The sequence below is a fragment of the Fulmarus glacialis genome, unplaced genomic scaffold (assembly GCF_000690835.1).
Source record: "Fulmarus glacialis isolate BGI_N327 unplaced genomic scaffold, ASM69083v1 scaffold13001, whole genome shotgun sequence".
Lineage (NCBI taxonomy): Eukaryota > Metazoa > Chordata > Aves > Procellariiformes > Procellariidae > Fulmarus > Fulmarus glacialis.
Genome location: NW_009193465.1, coordinates 1 through 15900, shown reverse-complemented (window position 1 = coordinate 15900; position 15900 = coordinate 1). Strand labels below are relative to the sequence as shown.

At 43.9% G+C, this 15900-nt stretch overlaps 1 protein-coding gene across 1 annotated transcript in view; it reads left to right on the top strand.

The window, feature by feature from the left end:
- The window catches only part of LOC104071436 (ras and Rab interactor 3-like), a gene marked incomplete at its 3' end in the record, with an annotated part of 50981 nt that extends 37363 nt beyond the window's left edge, over window positions 1-13618 (top strand). Inside the window, exons 8-10 of the mRNA XM_009587462.1 lie at window positions 532-2019; window positions 4504-4812; window positions 13487-13618. Coding sequence (XP_009585757.1) covers window positions 532-2019; window positions 4504-4812; window positions 13487-13618 — 1929 coding nt within the window. The remainder of the gene's footprint in view (window positions 1-531; window positions 2020-4503; window positions 4813-13486) is intronic.
- Between the last annotated feature and the right edge of the window lie 2282 nt (window positions 13619-15900).

Genomic DNA, 15900 nt, shown 5'->3' with positions numbered 1-15900 from the left:
TGCTAGAGTCATCTTCATCTGATGTCTCTTGTGCTCCCGGTGCACGTTGGATCCAGGCTGTATTTCTCAGCCCTGCACCTTCCCACGGTCAGCAAGAGGGAGACAGAACTCGCCTGGGGTCTTCATGCCCTCACCTCAGATATCCACAGCTATTTGCATTTAGAGGGCAGTGATCACTGAACAAGCCATAGACTCCTTTTCACAATCATTCATACTTGTTACTTGTACCTTCCTGCTCACACTGCATAGGCTGCATAGCATTAACAGTTTTCACTAAATGAGTGTCCTAAAATTGGCAAGAAAGAGGTTTCTAGTGAAGCTTCTGAGCTTGTCCCCTGGTTTGAAGCATCTCACACACATAAAACAGGCAACCCTTTCTTCACACTCTTTTGCGCAGAGGTGTGAAAGCTTGTGCACCATTTCTTTTAATAAAAAGTAGGACTTCTACATACTGTTAGCAGCTAAAATTCTCTCAGAGCACTTTTTCATTCTTCTTTTCTTTCTTTCTTTCTTTCTTTTTTTTTTGGACAGATTTCTGGGATTCCTCCTTAAACCACAGAAGAAGAGGAGAGGAGTTATCCCACCCTGCAAAAGACTCTGCTTTCAGCACTGCCCAGGCAGACAGTTTAAGATCTACCCAGTGTTTTGCAAGTAGCGCAAACCACTGCTCATGTGAAATTGAGCTGTCAATAGGAAATGACAGGCTGTGGTTCGTGAATCCTATTTTTATAGAAGAGTGCAGTAATCCTTTTCCTCCAGATGTACCTCCTCCTAAAAGCCATGCTGTAAGCACCGATCTCCCCCCTGCCACCATGCTCGCTGAAAGGAAGTCTCCCTGCCGCCCCCCTCCACCTCCACCTTCTCATGCTCTTGTTCAGAAATCTTCTCTGAAGCTCCTCCAGGATCCCATGACTCCCTGTGAAGAAAACGAGCTGCTTCTTCAGCCACTAGGAAAGAGAATCAAGGAAATGAAAATTGAGGGCGGTGACAATAAAGAAGAAGAAGGGAAGCAGAGGTGCTCAGTCAATGAGCCCTTGGCAGTGAGCCCCAAGAAGGGCTCCCAGCCCTCTGTCCCCCCGCGGAGGCGGCTGTGCGAGAGGACCTCGGAGGAGAGCTGTGCGGGTAAGCCTGGAAGTTGTGAAACGCTGAAAGGGGAACAGACAGAAGAAAAACAAGACACAAGTACAGAGAGCAGAGATAAAAGGTCACTGTGCAAAAAGGCTGTAGAAATGCCTGGGGAGGTTCCCGAAAGGGCTGTATCACAGTTTCAGGAGACAAAGCCTGAACCTGCAGAGAAGGAGGAGGACATGCCTGAGATACAAAGCAATGCCATTGAGAAAGGAAAGTCACCTCCTATCCCACCACCAAGAAGGAAGAGGCTTTCCCAGGTACCGAGGATCCCCAGCTCCTGCCAGATGAAGCAAAGAACAGTGGCAGAGACGGCCACAGCCACGGTGCAGGCTTTATGCAAGAGCAGCTCAGCTACAGTGGCAGGTGGTGCCACTTGCACATACACCAAGACTGAACCGGGACATGGCCACAAATCCGCCAGCTCAGCTGAACTGAAAGGTTCGCACTCCTCCCTGGAAGGCCCAGGAGGCAGTGCCATGGCTCAGGCGTCAGCGTCCGAGCCAGACTCCTACTCCACCAGCAGCACAGAGGATGACCTGGAGATGCTGAGTAGTTCATCCGGTAAAAAGACACGCTCCATGATCTTGGGCAAGGCCAAGAACAGACTGTCCTTTGTTAGCCTGTCCAATGTCTTCACAGTCTTTTTGTCTAGTGACAGGAAGCTGCAGAAGAAGATAGTGGAGCTGGCACAGGACAAGGATTCATACTTTGGCAACCTGGTGCAGGACTACAGAGTGTACAGTTTAGAGATGATGGCAAAGCAGAGCTCCAGCACAGAGATGCTACAAGAAATCCGGATGATGATGACACAGCTGAAGAGTTACTTAGTGCAGAGCACCGAGCTGAAATCTCTGATAGACCCAGCCTCCTACACTGAAGAACAGTTAGGTAGGTGACTGTGCTTTACTCATCCTCGGGGAAAATTTGGGAAGGTGAGGAGGAAGACAGGATTATGCAGACACATGTTCTGCTTTACAGAATTATAAATCATCTCCTAAAAACTGAGGGGTGCGATTTGAAGTCTACTCTGTGGTTGCCAGCGCTTGGAGGAGGAACTCTAAAAACTGGGAGACCAATGAGGGGGAAAATCCCATTATGAATGTTTTAAAGGGAAGAGTTTAAGCAGAAGAGATGTGTGTTTGTGTCTGTGAGAGAGACATATATGTATGTATATATGCATATGCATATACACACATACAAATACCAGAGAGAGAGAGAGTGTGTGTATATATATGTGTACGCATAGGCACACACACAGAGCTGTGTTCACTGGAAACACGAAAGGCCAACTTCCCCCTGCAAGCGGTGTTCCCCATGGCCTTGCATGTCTGCTGCCCCGTGCTCTGCAGTGAGGATGGAGAACTCCCTGCATGCGGCAGCCAGATCAGGGGTCAGTCACTGTCTCACAAGGAGGGACAAGACTATGATGATTTTGAGGCGCAGGTTGGAGGAATCACTTGATCCTGCTCTGTGATCCTCAGAGCTCAGAGGTGTGGAAGAGCTGCCTGCTGCAAGACCACTGCTGGCTCCAAAATGCAGCATTCACCTCTCTTTGCCACAGAGATAGTTTGCCTTTGGGGAGGAAAAATAGTATTGTTGGCTGTTTAGGGGTGTTTTGTGGCTTCTCATTCACTACTCTGTGAGGGAGTAATGTGCTACTTCCCTCCTTGCTAAGAAATTGACTGGCCTGTTTAATATACATTCATGAGGGAATATACAAAGAGCTGTAGGATTTTTTATCCCAGTCAAACTGTACAGCCAGAAAAAGCATGTATGCATGCACTCACATGCTCTTTTGACTTAAAACTGTTTCTTGAGGACCTGAGAACAATGCAGAGCTATTTATGAGATTGCTAAGTTGGCTTAAAGCAAGCTGGGAGCTGGAAGACCCCCAACACAGAACATGGCCAACCACAGAAGTGACCAGGGATTCCAGGGGATCCTGCAGCTCCAGTATTAGGTGGGACCCAGCTAAGTGGTGAGCCAGGACCCAGAGGCACTCAGCTGTCAGTCTTAGGAGGCCCTGCTGACTTCTTTCTCACCCAGCAAAGGCTTCACATGATCCTGCAGTTTCCCCAGCAGAACAGACCTGCTACCAGCCCCTTGCCATAGCTAGGAGAGGGGAGCTACCGTTTCACTTCCTATGCCCCTCATGTAACACCTGCAATTTTTGTCCCAATAACCCCTTTCTTCAAGGCAGAGGGGGTGTCAGCAAGAGAAGTCTGCCTTGAATCTTGATTAGGGAAGGTGGAGAGGAGGCAGAAAGAAGTGTCCTTGTTCTGCTTGGTAGAGCTGCGTGTGTTGGAAGGATCCCCCCACATTCACACAGACACCCCTGGTTAGATCTAGCCCTGTTCACTGGCAGTTCCTTACAGGGTGATATGGCCCAGTTAGCCTAGGGAGGACTGTCTTCTCCTGTGGCGGACAGGGATTCTCACCATGGAAGATTTACCATTTGAATTTGTCCTGCTTTAGGCTGACTGATTCTCCTGATTCTTTAAAATAGTTGCGTTTTGTATACATAAATGTTACTGCCCTCTATTTCATTCCTCACTGACTGAGTGGATGAAGTCTTTTGCCAGTGACCTTTTTGCCTCAGTGCAGGGGTGACAAGAGGATCCTTTGCAGTCCCTCTAGCTCTGCCTCTGGTTTCTAGCAGTCAGACAATAGACTTTCTCACAGTCTCTCATGCTTCCTTTTGTCTCCTGCTAAATATTAAGCAAACGCTCAATCCACACAGACTATTTCCTCATCCACAAGTGGCATAAGAGGCGACTTAAGTATCAGTAAGTTAGGGTCACTTGAGGGTGAGAAACTTCTGACCAGATGTTGGTGTCTGCCTCTGAGCTGGTGGCTACAGCCCCTTTTCAGTCACTGTGCAGAAAGGGGCACTTTGAGGATGCAATTGATTTCATCCCAAAGTGAGTATTTCAAACAGGTCAGAGGGAGGTGTCAGAAGGGACATGAGATGAATCCCACCTGGGCATCCGTAAGGGCAGGGCTGTGAAAAGAAGCACAGTTAGGTGAGGTTCCTCATCTCTTCCCAGAGCTGGCTTTCCTGCTGCCTGACAGTGCCATGCTGGTCAGCCAGGAGTCAGGCAAAGACAGCAGCGGCTGCTGGTAACAGGAGCTCTCCTACGGCTCCAGAGGCAGAGACTGTGCACTGTTGTTCATCTCAAGCCTATCCAGGACTTCTGGAGGGTGTTGGTAATGAAGCGTTTACTTTCTAGGATGTAATTTCTGTTCCCTGCTCACAGCTATGCAGTAGTGCATGAATAACCAACGACATACTTTCTTAGGAGTTTTACTTGCACCTGTACTACTGTGTTGATTATTTATCACGGACTTTTGTGTTCTCCCTTCTCTATGCAGAAGTGATTGCTGAGACAGCTTTGTACAAATGTGTCCTGAAACCTTTAAAAGAAGCCATTGATTCTTACTTAAAAGAAATCCACAACAAAGACGGATCTTTACAGCAGCTAAAAGAGAACCAACTTGTGATACAAAACACAACTACCACTGACCTAGGCGTAACGACCAGTGTGCCTGAAACCGTTGTGCTGGAAAAGATCCTTCACAAGTTCACAACCATGCACAAGGCCTACTCCCCAGAAAAGAAGATTGCCATCTTGCTGAAGTCCTGCAAACTCATCTATGACTCCATGGCTCAGGGAAACCCAGGTACAGCACTCCCACTGAAATGGTATTCCTTACTGGTCCTTCTCCATGTATCAAAGGAACAAGGTTTATGATACAGTTGATGTGATAATATTCAGATTGGAGTTAACAGTGATTATTGGTGTGTTTGGTATCAGCTGTCCACAGGTTGTGTTCAGAATGGGCTGGTTAGTGACTGTGAAGTTCTCTGCACAAATAACAGGTATAAGATGTTACCTGGTTAACTTTAAGCTCCATAACTCCAAAAAACAGATGTCTGTAAGTGTGTGTTTTACGGGTAATGTCCTTTTTGCACAGGTCTTCACGCAGTGCTTCTGCCCCAGCTTGTAGCAGCTTAATGGTAAATTCTAGGAACGGGTCTTTGGGAAAAGTCTCTTGATTTGGCCTTTACAAAGTTTTGCCTAAATTGAGGAGGAGACGCAGAATGGTAGTACTGTTTGTTACTAATTTCTGATGCCCCGGTAAATCCCAAAAGCCACTCCTATGCTTCTTCGGTGTAAGGAATTATGTGCTCTGAGTATAAATATAACTTGAGCCTCAGGCCAACCACTAAATGCACGTTAAGCCCTTGGCCTGCAGACAGGGTGCATTTTTGCAGATAGGCCAGAACGCCCCTTCCTCCAGGAATCTGCCTTGCCAGTTTAAGAGCTTTCTTTGTATACTGGTGAGCTGATGATCAGCCATGCATAAATTTGAAGAGAAGCCAGATATTAATTTGAACAACCTGTGGTTGTTCAAGAACTCACAATCTCCAAAGATACTTTTAACTGTTCTGCTTTATTTTGTACTGATAACAGCCCTGGAGCACTCATACAGAAATTGTTGTGTCCCTTCTGAGGCTCACCTCAGGGTCATCCCTTGGCAGTATGCAGCAAGGTTCAATGACCAATCTAGACACAATTAACAGCAGAGCAAGAAGCCACCGCAGGGCTGAGCATAAGCTGCAGGGTGGATAGGACCTCTGACTATCTTCAGGTATTATGAGAAGATTGGGACATATGTAGGGGAATTTGCTGTAACTTTGTTAAAACAGTTGTGTTAAATTTGAGAGTAAATTTGGTATAGATCAAAGAATCGCATGCCTCATTAAAACCCACACAGGAGACACGATCTCCTTCCCATGCTGGGGCTATGTTACGTATCTGTCATACCTCAGCTCAGGGCTGGAATTTCTCTGTTGCCGGAAATGCCGTTGTGTCATTTTATGTAACGGAAATTAGGGGTCGGGGAAATAATTAAAAAAACACTACATGTTTTAAAAGATTGGCATTCATGAAATCAGAGGATTTCATTGTGGCTTGCTATGCTAACCAAAGCGCTTCATTTCGGCCAGCTCAGCTGTGTTCTCATGTTGAGTACTACTGCAAGCGGGGTGTAGGTCGGAAGCTGACTTCACCCCTGTGCGTCCAGTTCCCAGTTTCTCCAGTATATATATCAGTGATGCATATCAGGGCCTGGTGAGAAGAAAACTGGCCTGGCAATAAGGAAATGTACCCCAATTAATTCAGAGCAGAAAAAGAGGTTAAGGGGAGGAGAATGCTATAGTCTTAACTCCCGGAAGACAGTGGACTTGGAGAGAAATTGAGTGAAACATCCTGTAGACCCACTTAGAAGTGAAATGTGTGAAAGCTCTTCAACAGAATGAACTGACCCCAGATCACTTTGATTTTCCACCTGGCAAAGACAAGCATTCAGCAAACTGAAATGTTTTTCTGACAGGGAATTCCCGGCTGGTGGTGTGCAGCAGAGCAGGCTGCGGGCTGCTCAGACCAGATTTCAGTGGGTAGGAATTCTCCTCCTGCTCTCTGCCCATCTCGAGAGCAGTGGCCCAGGGCCCCTTTTGCTTTCAGCCAGCCCTGAGGCAGCACAGTGCTCTACGCACAGGAAGAGCAGAGGCCATGCTCGGCTTCCTGTGCAATAGTCTGTTCTTTTAGCTCCTTTTACTCACTGCTGAATTAGAAAGTTCCCTTCTCTTCCGCTTCTCTTCCGAGATCAGAGCAGGTGGAACACAAAACTAATCATTCCCTCTGCTGCAGGACCAAAATCAGTCTACCTCTGTCAGAAAAACTATTTGTTCGGTAACATGATAACTACTTATGTTGTTTGGTTTAATTTGCAATTTGGCAGCTCAGGCCAGGTCTTTATTCACTTTAGGCTGACCGTAGGATAGGCTGACCTGAGAATATGGTTTCGTATCTCAAAGCAAAGTGCAAATACCACCAAATCAAGCATCCTTTTTTTCAGACCCATATGAAAACACAAGTTTTTAACATTTTGAGACCCATGTGCAGCAGTCCAGGTTTGGCCAGGGTGTCCCAACAGGTACAAAGTTTTCTTTAAAACTAGGGATAGGCTTACTCAGGAACATCTGTGTCTGTGGTAGTGCCCATCTGTGCACTGCTAAAAGAGCCATGAAATGTTGACATCAGCCTTGACTGACTCCATGTATGTTGAGTCATTGTAAGAAAGGAGGAATTCTTTGGTTTGATTGCAATTCATACTACATGACAAAATCTGCCTGAAAAATTGGCTGTGGTTGAACTCCCTGATACTTAGATTATGAACTGAATGGGTCAGATCCTCAGCTGGTTTAAACTAACATTTGTCCCTCAAGTTGAAGGCAATCAACTTGTGGATCTGATTCATCACAAGGAATCGGGAAGGCAAGTTCACAGTCTTTGTCAATACACCTTTCTCCCAACAGACCTCTGAGTACAACTACAAGATAGAAATCTATGTTGAAGCAGGACTCATCTACAGCTACATATAGCTGTAGGTGGCCACAGATGGGTATCATGTCTAGCTTCTCATTATAGACAATGGGGACTTAGTCGATGGAGTTCAGTTGATTCATCTGGCTAGAGGTAGGTGTCTGCTTTAGGGTGAGATGACTCATGACAAACTCTACTGATATTGATTAGTTCATCACTGGCTATAAAAGGAGTTTAGGGGTACCGGTTCAGATGTTCACATGTACAGCGTAGGCAGAGGTATTAGTAAGTGAATCCTCCCCAAAGGGACAATTATGAGAGTATTGCAGCCTCTCGATGAGCTTTTCCAAGTTCTGTGCAAACTTAAATAACAGCAACATATGCCTCCAAAAATATAACCTACAATATAAAAATATGTAACCTGCCCACTAAAAACACTAGGAGTAGTTAGTAAGAATAATATGCATTAAAAGAATAGAAAAAGAAGAGTTTGGAAACCCAACCCACCCCCCACAAACTGGCTGGCATTTTTTTGTGGCCTTTATTTATCTGTGCACTAGAAAAAGTAAGAGGCAGGACTCATGGTGCGCTGTAAGCTCCCAACTCTGACTGCTCCTACGTTTGGAAAGCATGCCCCAAGACCCACAGGAAGAATTGGGCGCATAGCTGATTTATATAGAAGCACTGTAATCTTATGTAGAAAATACTGCTTATTATTTATCTTCCAGAAATACCTTTACTCGGACAAAATGTCAAAGGTATATTGTGTGGTAGGAGTAGAACGAGAATCTCTGCTTTTCACTCTATCAAAAACACAAGTGACACTTGTGGAGTGATAAACAAGATGCAAATCTGCAATATGTGTGGTGTGTACTGGCAGTGGTGAGCCCACACCCAGCCTTGTGCTACCTGGGAGCTGCCACTCTGTGGAAGAGAATTGATGGAAAAGCAAAAATAGAAGAGCAGTAGGCATTGGTTTATGAAGAAATACTGTGTGAGACAAACAGGCCAAACTTGAGCAGGGAAAAACTTGAGCTCAGTCCATGAGCGGGGAAGATCAGGCATGGAAAGGCTCTAAGCTTAAGTTGGAAGTTTGAAAGATGGGAAAACTGCTTTCTAAGGAGATTCAAGAGGAATGAAGAGAGGAAAAAAATTCTTACTGCAACATTTTTAACTTGTGGACTACCTAAGGTTATAAAGCTTCATTTTTGGTGTATCTTTGAACTGCACAGGGAGCTCTGGAGTATATAGTTCAAAACCAGTTCTGTATTAGTGATGGAGTTGGCTAGGTGACCGGCCAACATTTGATTTAATACTTTCTGTTGCATAGTTTTGCATGGCTAATGCATATTCTGCTTTTGGAAAAAGAGGATAGATATGACATATATTCCATTGGAACATTTCTCTTCGTTAGCTTTTAGGATTAAGTTTGTCATCTCCTATAGAATTGAGCAGTCGGATATTAGTTGCCTTGATGCACTCCTATATGGCACTGCAGTTGACAAAGGCATGGACAGGAAGCAATGTGTCTTCAGTGGGATAGCTGAGCTTGTGAAAAGGAAACTGGCCTCAAATACTTCAGCAGCCAGTGTAGAACTGATGCTAGAAGCTCCTAAAACTGTCAGAGCAATCCCACCACACTGCTCATTATCACATCTCACTTCTGAGAAGGAAAATAAAGCTATACATAACAGTTTTATTTTGTTATCTTTAGGAGGAGGATATTTGTATTTAAGTTACTATTAATGAAGGCTGATGGACTAGAGATTATATCTTTTTCCCGGCTAGTGCAATGTCTACATTTGAATTACAGAGCCAGTTCAAATTTTTCAAGGGGGACGAATTCCTCTGATCTGTAAAACGTATGGTTTTGAAGTGGATTCATGCTGCCTGCATGCATTAACTCTCTTAATTCAACTATTCCATAAATCAAACCTTGCTGAAATAGTATGGGATAGACAAGAGACAGCAAAATGCTAGTGAGTGGAAGGATGGTCACAAACTTTTCTTATGATCTTGAACAAATCTCAGTTAACCTTGCTTTCAGGTTTCCCAGCTGTAAAATGAGGCTAAAATTCATATTTCCTGGGGACCTGCTGCTAGCTTTTTTGCAGTGTTTGTAAAATGTTAGAGCAAGGTGCAGAGCATCATCACTGTCTGCTGGTTGTCAGAATATACATGGAGGGAAAAGAAACGTATGAATGTGTTAAAATAAGCTGTAATTTCTTTATGGAGGCTTGGGCAGAATTCCAGTTGCTTTAAATCATGTATTTAATTAATACCCATCTATTCAAGCGCTGCATCCCAGCAAGGAGCTGATGTTGTATTTGCTTTGCTATAAACATGATAGGATGAGTTTGTGGCAGAAGAGAAGGCTTATTTTAAGCTTCTTATAGATATTTATGAAATAAATGTTTCCTGATCCTGCAGGGAAGAAGGGGAAATAAAGCAAGCAAGTCATATCTGGAGTAGGACAACACTACCTTGAACAAGCAAGCTCAGTCCCAGTGTCACTGAGACCACTGGCAGGGTCAGAGCTAGATTTAACTCTGTCAGCTGCAAACATACCCCTCTGTGAGAGACCACAGATGGAGTTAGACATGCAGGTCTGGGAGCTTGGCTCTGGCCCAGGTTGAAAGTGGAGCTGAGGAAGCAGCAGCCTGCAGAGAACATCTCTGCTGCAGCTCCCAGATGGACGCTGGTTAATGCCCTGGTGCCTTTCATGGCACAGGGAGCATGTGGGTTGCAGGATGCTGACTAGCACCAACCTCTCGGGTGTCTTGGTTCACAGGCATTGTTTCATGTATCTTTGTGCCTCCTGCTTCTGGTCATATTTGAGTTGCTGACAGCACCTGTTATCCCCATGGATGGACTGAGATACAGGGCATCTTAGGGCCATACTTGGTCTGACAGCTGTACATATCTAAGCTCATCCCTGTGCCTGCTGTGACATCCAAGGCCAGGAGAACAAGGGGAGGGTCAGATTCCTGCCCTCTCAGGCAACTATCCTTGGCTCCATGTGCAGTCAGAGGAGAGAAGCTGTTGTGATGCCTACAAGGAGTAGGCACGATATACCACGCCTGACCTGCCCTAAGCAGCACTGGAAGTTTGTGGCAACACATGGAGTCAGAGCTAGGTCCTTGATGGTTTGCTTTGCTTTTCTCTTGTTGACACCTACAGCTCCTGCTGACTTCAGCTTTAGCTACAGACGTGGGTATTTAAGAATCAGGCTTCATATTCCCACAAGTGGATTAAAATGATGTCAAGTAATTTATGCAGGTTATGAGCATATAGCATATGGAGAATGAGTACTCCTTCCATTATTGCAGTCAGACATCCCTACTCTGAGTTTATTAATCAAAAAGAAACTGTATATCAGATTTTCATATTTAAGCCATATAAACAGCTGGGAGTCCAATAATATTTCTATGAAATCTTAAAGTTGAGAAAGGTTTATAACAAGGGCTGGTGGGCAGAGAAGCTAAATCAGCTTATAGAAATGAGATAAACAACAATGAAAAATAATTGACTCAGTGTCTGCTTGTACATACAACCACTTCTCAGCCAATAAAAAAGAAATAGAGAGATTCTGTAGGAGTTCTTGAACAGTGTCTTCTAACTTTCATTTCAGTTGACACCAGAAGTTGATGGCTGGGGATGTGGAATTGTTTAGTTCCAAGTTGAGGTTTCCACTCTGCATTGATTGGTCAGTCCATTGTCTGGCTGGTGATCTCTTTCGGTGACATTTTATAAAAAAAAAAACAGCATTTTTTTTTCCAGTGGATAGGAATTCATGTTGTGAAGTAGCAACTTTCTTGGATGCCCTAGCAGACACAACATGGATTGGTCATGAAAAAGAAGTGGTAGGGAAGAGAAAATTCTGCTGTTGGTGTTGCACTTGGCCCTCAGGAAATCAGAAGCACCTAATCCATGCCACTGGTCGGTAACTACTAATCATAAAGGAAAAGTTTTTAAAGATGGGAAAAAAGTGAGCCTAGCAAACTCTTTGGTACTTCGTCTTCCTTTACACTAGTTTTATGCAGAACAAACTATGTTGGCATCTGATATACTCAAGTCAAAAGGAGAATAGGGCTTTTCTCTGTGCATTTTCATGTCTCATTTGTGTCATCTTTTTTTGCCAGACAATATTAAATAGCTGTAATACTAAGATGCTTGTATTAAGGTAATACATATGACAGTAATGAATTGGATCCTTCACAGAGCTGAAGCTTTTACAGAGACATAAGCCAAGGCAACAACAAACAAAATGTCCATCCAGATGTTAATGAAACAATGAAGTGCTTTTATAGTTTGGTTGAAGACCTAAGGCCGTGTCATTTAACAAAAGGCAGCCATAATAAAGCAAACAGAATTGAAAGCATTAATCCAGCTTTCATTAAATAAATTGTCTATGTTGTGGCACGTGCAGACTCTGTTAGAAACAGACTGGATTACAGCCCTGACAATCTCTCATCCTCCAACACTCTGTTTTAACTGGATCAACTCTCTGTTCACTAGATATATTACTGGGTTTATTTTAAAGCCACTTTTTTTTTTTTTTAATCAGGGGCTAAGCTCATGTTTATTTGAGGCTTCAGAAGAATATCTTTCTTTGCCAGTGGAGAATCTGCGTCAGCTATGAATGACAAAAAAGGAAAGCTGACTCATGGCAAAGATTTGAAATAAGTCAGTGGGAACATTTGAGAAATAGGAATTTATGCCCTACCATGGAAGAGGATGTGGACTATCGGCCAAAAATGGCTAGGGCATAATTTTACTGAAGCTACATAAAGGGTAGCTTTAGTTCTTTGAGGTGAGGCAAACGGTTCTCAAGTGAGACACACATGGCCCATGAAACCAACACATCCAAGTGCTCAGGTGAGGAAAACTGCCCACCATCTGAGGGAGGACATTCAGAATGAAAGCAACCTGGGCTTAGGTTAAGAAGAATGGTCAACTCTGAATGTTGGGAAGATAGGCCTATTAAGCAACTTGTTATTATGGGTTGTCCATGATGAATTTATGACATGTTGGTGGAAAGTGAAAGCATCTTTCAAATAAGAAAAGTTCTCCTTGCGGTTCTTTGCGGTTTATGCGGCGAAGCTTCAGTTTGGATTCTATTTTAAGTAGTAATTATTTATAATGATGACTGTTAACATGCATGCTTTTTTGTCCTCAGAGATCCCAAAGAACTCTTAAAGATTACATATCAGATCATTTTGTTGACTTTGTTGATAGGAATGTTTCAAGCACAGGAAATCTTGAGCCCATGAGGATCTGTTCCTGTAGCACCCGCGGCACACCAAGTCCAAAAACTAGTCTAAGTCCAATATGAAAGGCTTTTTGTTTTCTTAGCTAGACACCATGACTGGAAAGATGCTTCCTCTTAGAACCTAGCTCTTGGGAGACTGTTTTAATTAGGAACACATAGTGCAATGTTTTGCCTTCTGAAGGAACATAAACACGGAAGTCCTCAGTCCTAAAAACCACTCTCTCAAATTCTATTTTCTGCTCTTTGGTCCCACACATAGAGCAAACCTAAGAGAATAAATACCCCTAATGCATGTAGACAACTTTGCTGCTAATATTGCAAACCTGAATTGCAGTCTTGATGGCAGTGTCAAATCAGAGGACTGAGCTGGCAGCCTTTGCACTCTCCAAGGATTGTCACTTGTCTGTGATCCATGAAGTTTAAGGTTCTCTTTCTCCAGTTAATAAAGAATGGAGCTCACTAAAAATTTTCAAGCTCATATTTTGGGCTTGAAGCAAGTTTACTTACTTTTTAAGTGAACTAGCTTTCCCTTTTTCAGCATTTTTTCTTTGCTGATGCTTTCGAGCTTTAACTTTCCAGATAATGTAAGCTAAAGTCTGCAAAGGACATGCTGGGTGAGAAGCTGTCACTGCTGTGTGGGAACGTGTCTTTGTGGTGAGTTTATTGGGACCACTCTATGTTTCTCTTTGCTCAGGGAAGCCGTATGGTGCAGATGACTTCCTCCCCGTGCTCATGTATGTGTTGGCCCGCAGCAACTTGACTGAAGTCCTTCTGAATGTGGAGTATGTGATGGAGCTCATGGACCCTGCTCTGCAGCTAGGGGAAGGTAGAGTACAGTGTTTGCTTCTGGGATATTCACTTTGGAAATCACTAGTTACCTCGCTTCAGTGTTTGTGAAAGTGGGGCAGCAAGGCTCTGGCTAGGCTTTGTGGATAAGCTTTGGCCAAGCTTTTCAAATCTGAGGCTCTAAAATTATTGTCAAACACTTTAACTGTTTTTAGCAGTGCAGTGCCCTTAGACACCAGCTAGAAAGGCAGGGACCCAGCATAAATGAGAACTGAGTTGCTGCATTAATAACCTAAACAGAGACATCTAGTGTTCCTTGGCCCAAAGGCTGAAAAGTTAAAAGGTCTTTGCCTAAAATTAAACTGCTGCTGCAATCCATTGTGCAGACACTTTTATTTATTCCAATGAGAAAAGAGCACATTTCTTAAACTGCATTGTATGCCTGGGGCCATACATCATTCTCATGGTCACTCTACTCTTAAATTTGAGTGACCCCTTTGACAGTGTTCTCTGGCTGAGTATCATAGAGAGGCAGAGAAAGGAAGGTTGGTTTAGAGAGGAATAGTGGGTTTGGATGTGAATAAACACCTCTGCTATTAGAGGGATAAATACCCCAGGGAACTGTATTTAGTTCCCCAAGGAACTAGTTTCTTATATATAACTTGGGAAGCAAATGCTACTAAGAGTGACAGGGTTAAACACTCTGAATTAGGAACACAGATCATTTTTCACCAGCTAGTCACTAAACCAATAAAACAGGTTTTATTTTAGACTTTGTTTTGGTAACTACTGAGGTTCTAGAAAGGAGTCCTGGATGAACAACAGCTGACTAATTTTATTTATATTAAGTGGAGGTATAAGTCTGTAACTAAGAGCATGTCATCCCAGCACAGTGCAGAGGTGGGCAAAAGTACTAACAGAATGAACAGTAGCATTGCAATCGTCTTAGTGAGGGGTTTCTGCACAGGCTAATTTTCCGGCTGAAAAGAATTGTTAGTAGAAAAAATGTGAGCCCAAGTACAGCATTTTGCTAACCTAACTAAGCTGGTTTTGGTGACTATTCTGCGCACAGGTTCTTCGTTTCAAAAGGGCACGCTACCAGGCTGGTTACTGAAGTCAGCTGGGGAGCTCAGGGTATTGAAGGCAAAGCTGGCTGGAAGTTCTCTTAAGTCAAAGATGTAAAGACTGTCTGAAATGTGCACTCCAGTCAAAGGGGAAAAATTTTGTGAGGGAGTTCCAGATCAAACTGGCTGAATAATCACATCAGAAAGGAGACTGGGAGTAACTGAAGATACAGGGAAAGGAAAAAAAAGAACGTCTCAGTGAAGACAGCTCTGAGATCGCAAAACGCAAGGCTAAAACAGGAACTGGCAAAAGTTAACTTGAGTTAGGCCTTTCAAAGTTAAATGGTAAAAGGTGATTCAGGCACAGAAATAAAAGGAAAAAAAGGAAAGCAGAAGTGAGAAAACTGTGAAAATATGTCAGGTTAATACACAAAAACATTTAAATCTGGCCTCCAAATTAAAAATTTACTTTGAATTTTATAACAGTGATGTTGACTACTGGGGCAAAGGCAAAGATAGATGATGGGGAATGACTGTGTGGAAATTAAGATACTGGAAAGTGGAAGAAAAATTAATTCTTGAAGAATATATAATGAATTCTTGTTGTGGGGGACTGGGAGATCTTCCTGCCTGAATTCTGAGGGAAGGGCTATACCAGGTCACAGGTCCCATCACGGGGACCCCTGATGCTGCCAGAGCAGGAGAAGTACTGACTGACAAACAAGGGAGGTAGTAACTATATTTAAGAGGGGAAAAGTGGCACTTGCAGGCTTGTTAGCCTGTTCTCAGCAGCACTTTGTGGGAGACAGTAAAGAAAAAGAGTATTTTTGGTGTGTGCAGACCTACGTAGCTATGGGACATTCCTCATCAGATCCACCTGAGTATGGAAAGTCAAATAGCAATGTCTTGGTCTCTCCTCCTCTACACCAAACTTTAATGGTGCTCTGAAAATACTGCTCTTAAAAAAAATGCTGTCTTAGCCCCCCCTTATGCAGCCAGCCACAATGACTGTGGAGCTCATCAGAGCCTGCGGAAGGGCTACGAAACCCCAGGCGGGCTGCTGCGAGGTTCGGGTGATGTGGAAGTGCCATCTAGAGGCAACTGCAATTATTGTGAAACTTACTAAAAACAGGGAGCTCCGCCCAGCTGACGGGCAATTTTTATTTCTCCCTGTTTTCCTGGCACCCGAGGCGAGGGGAGCAGCAGCAGGGGATCGCGCAGAGGCCGGGGCACTGGGGCTCGCAGGAGACGCCCGCCC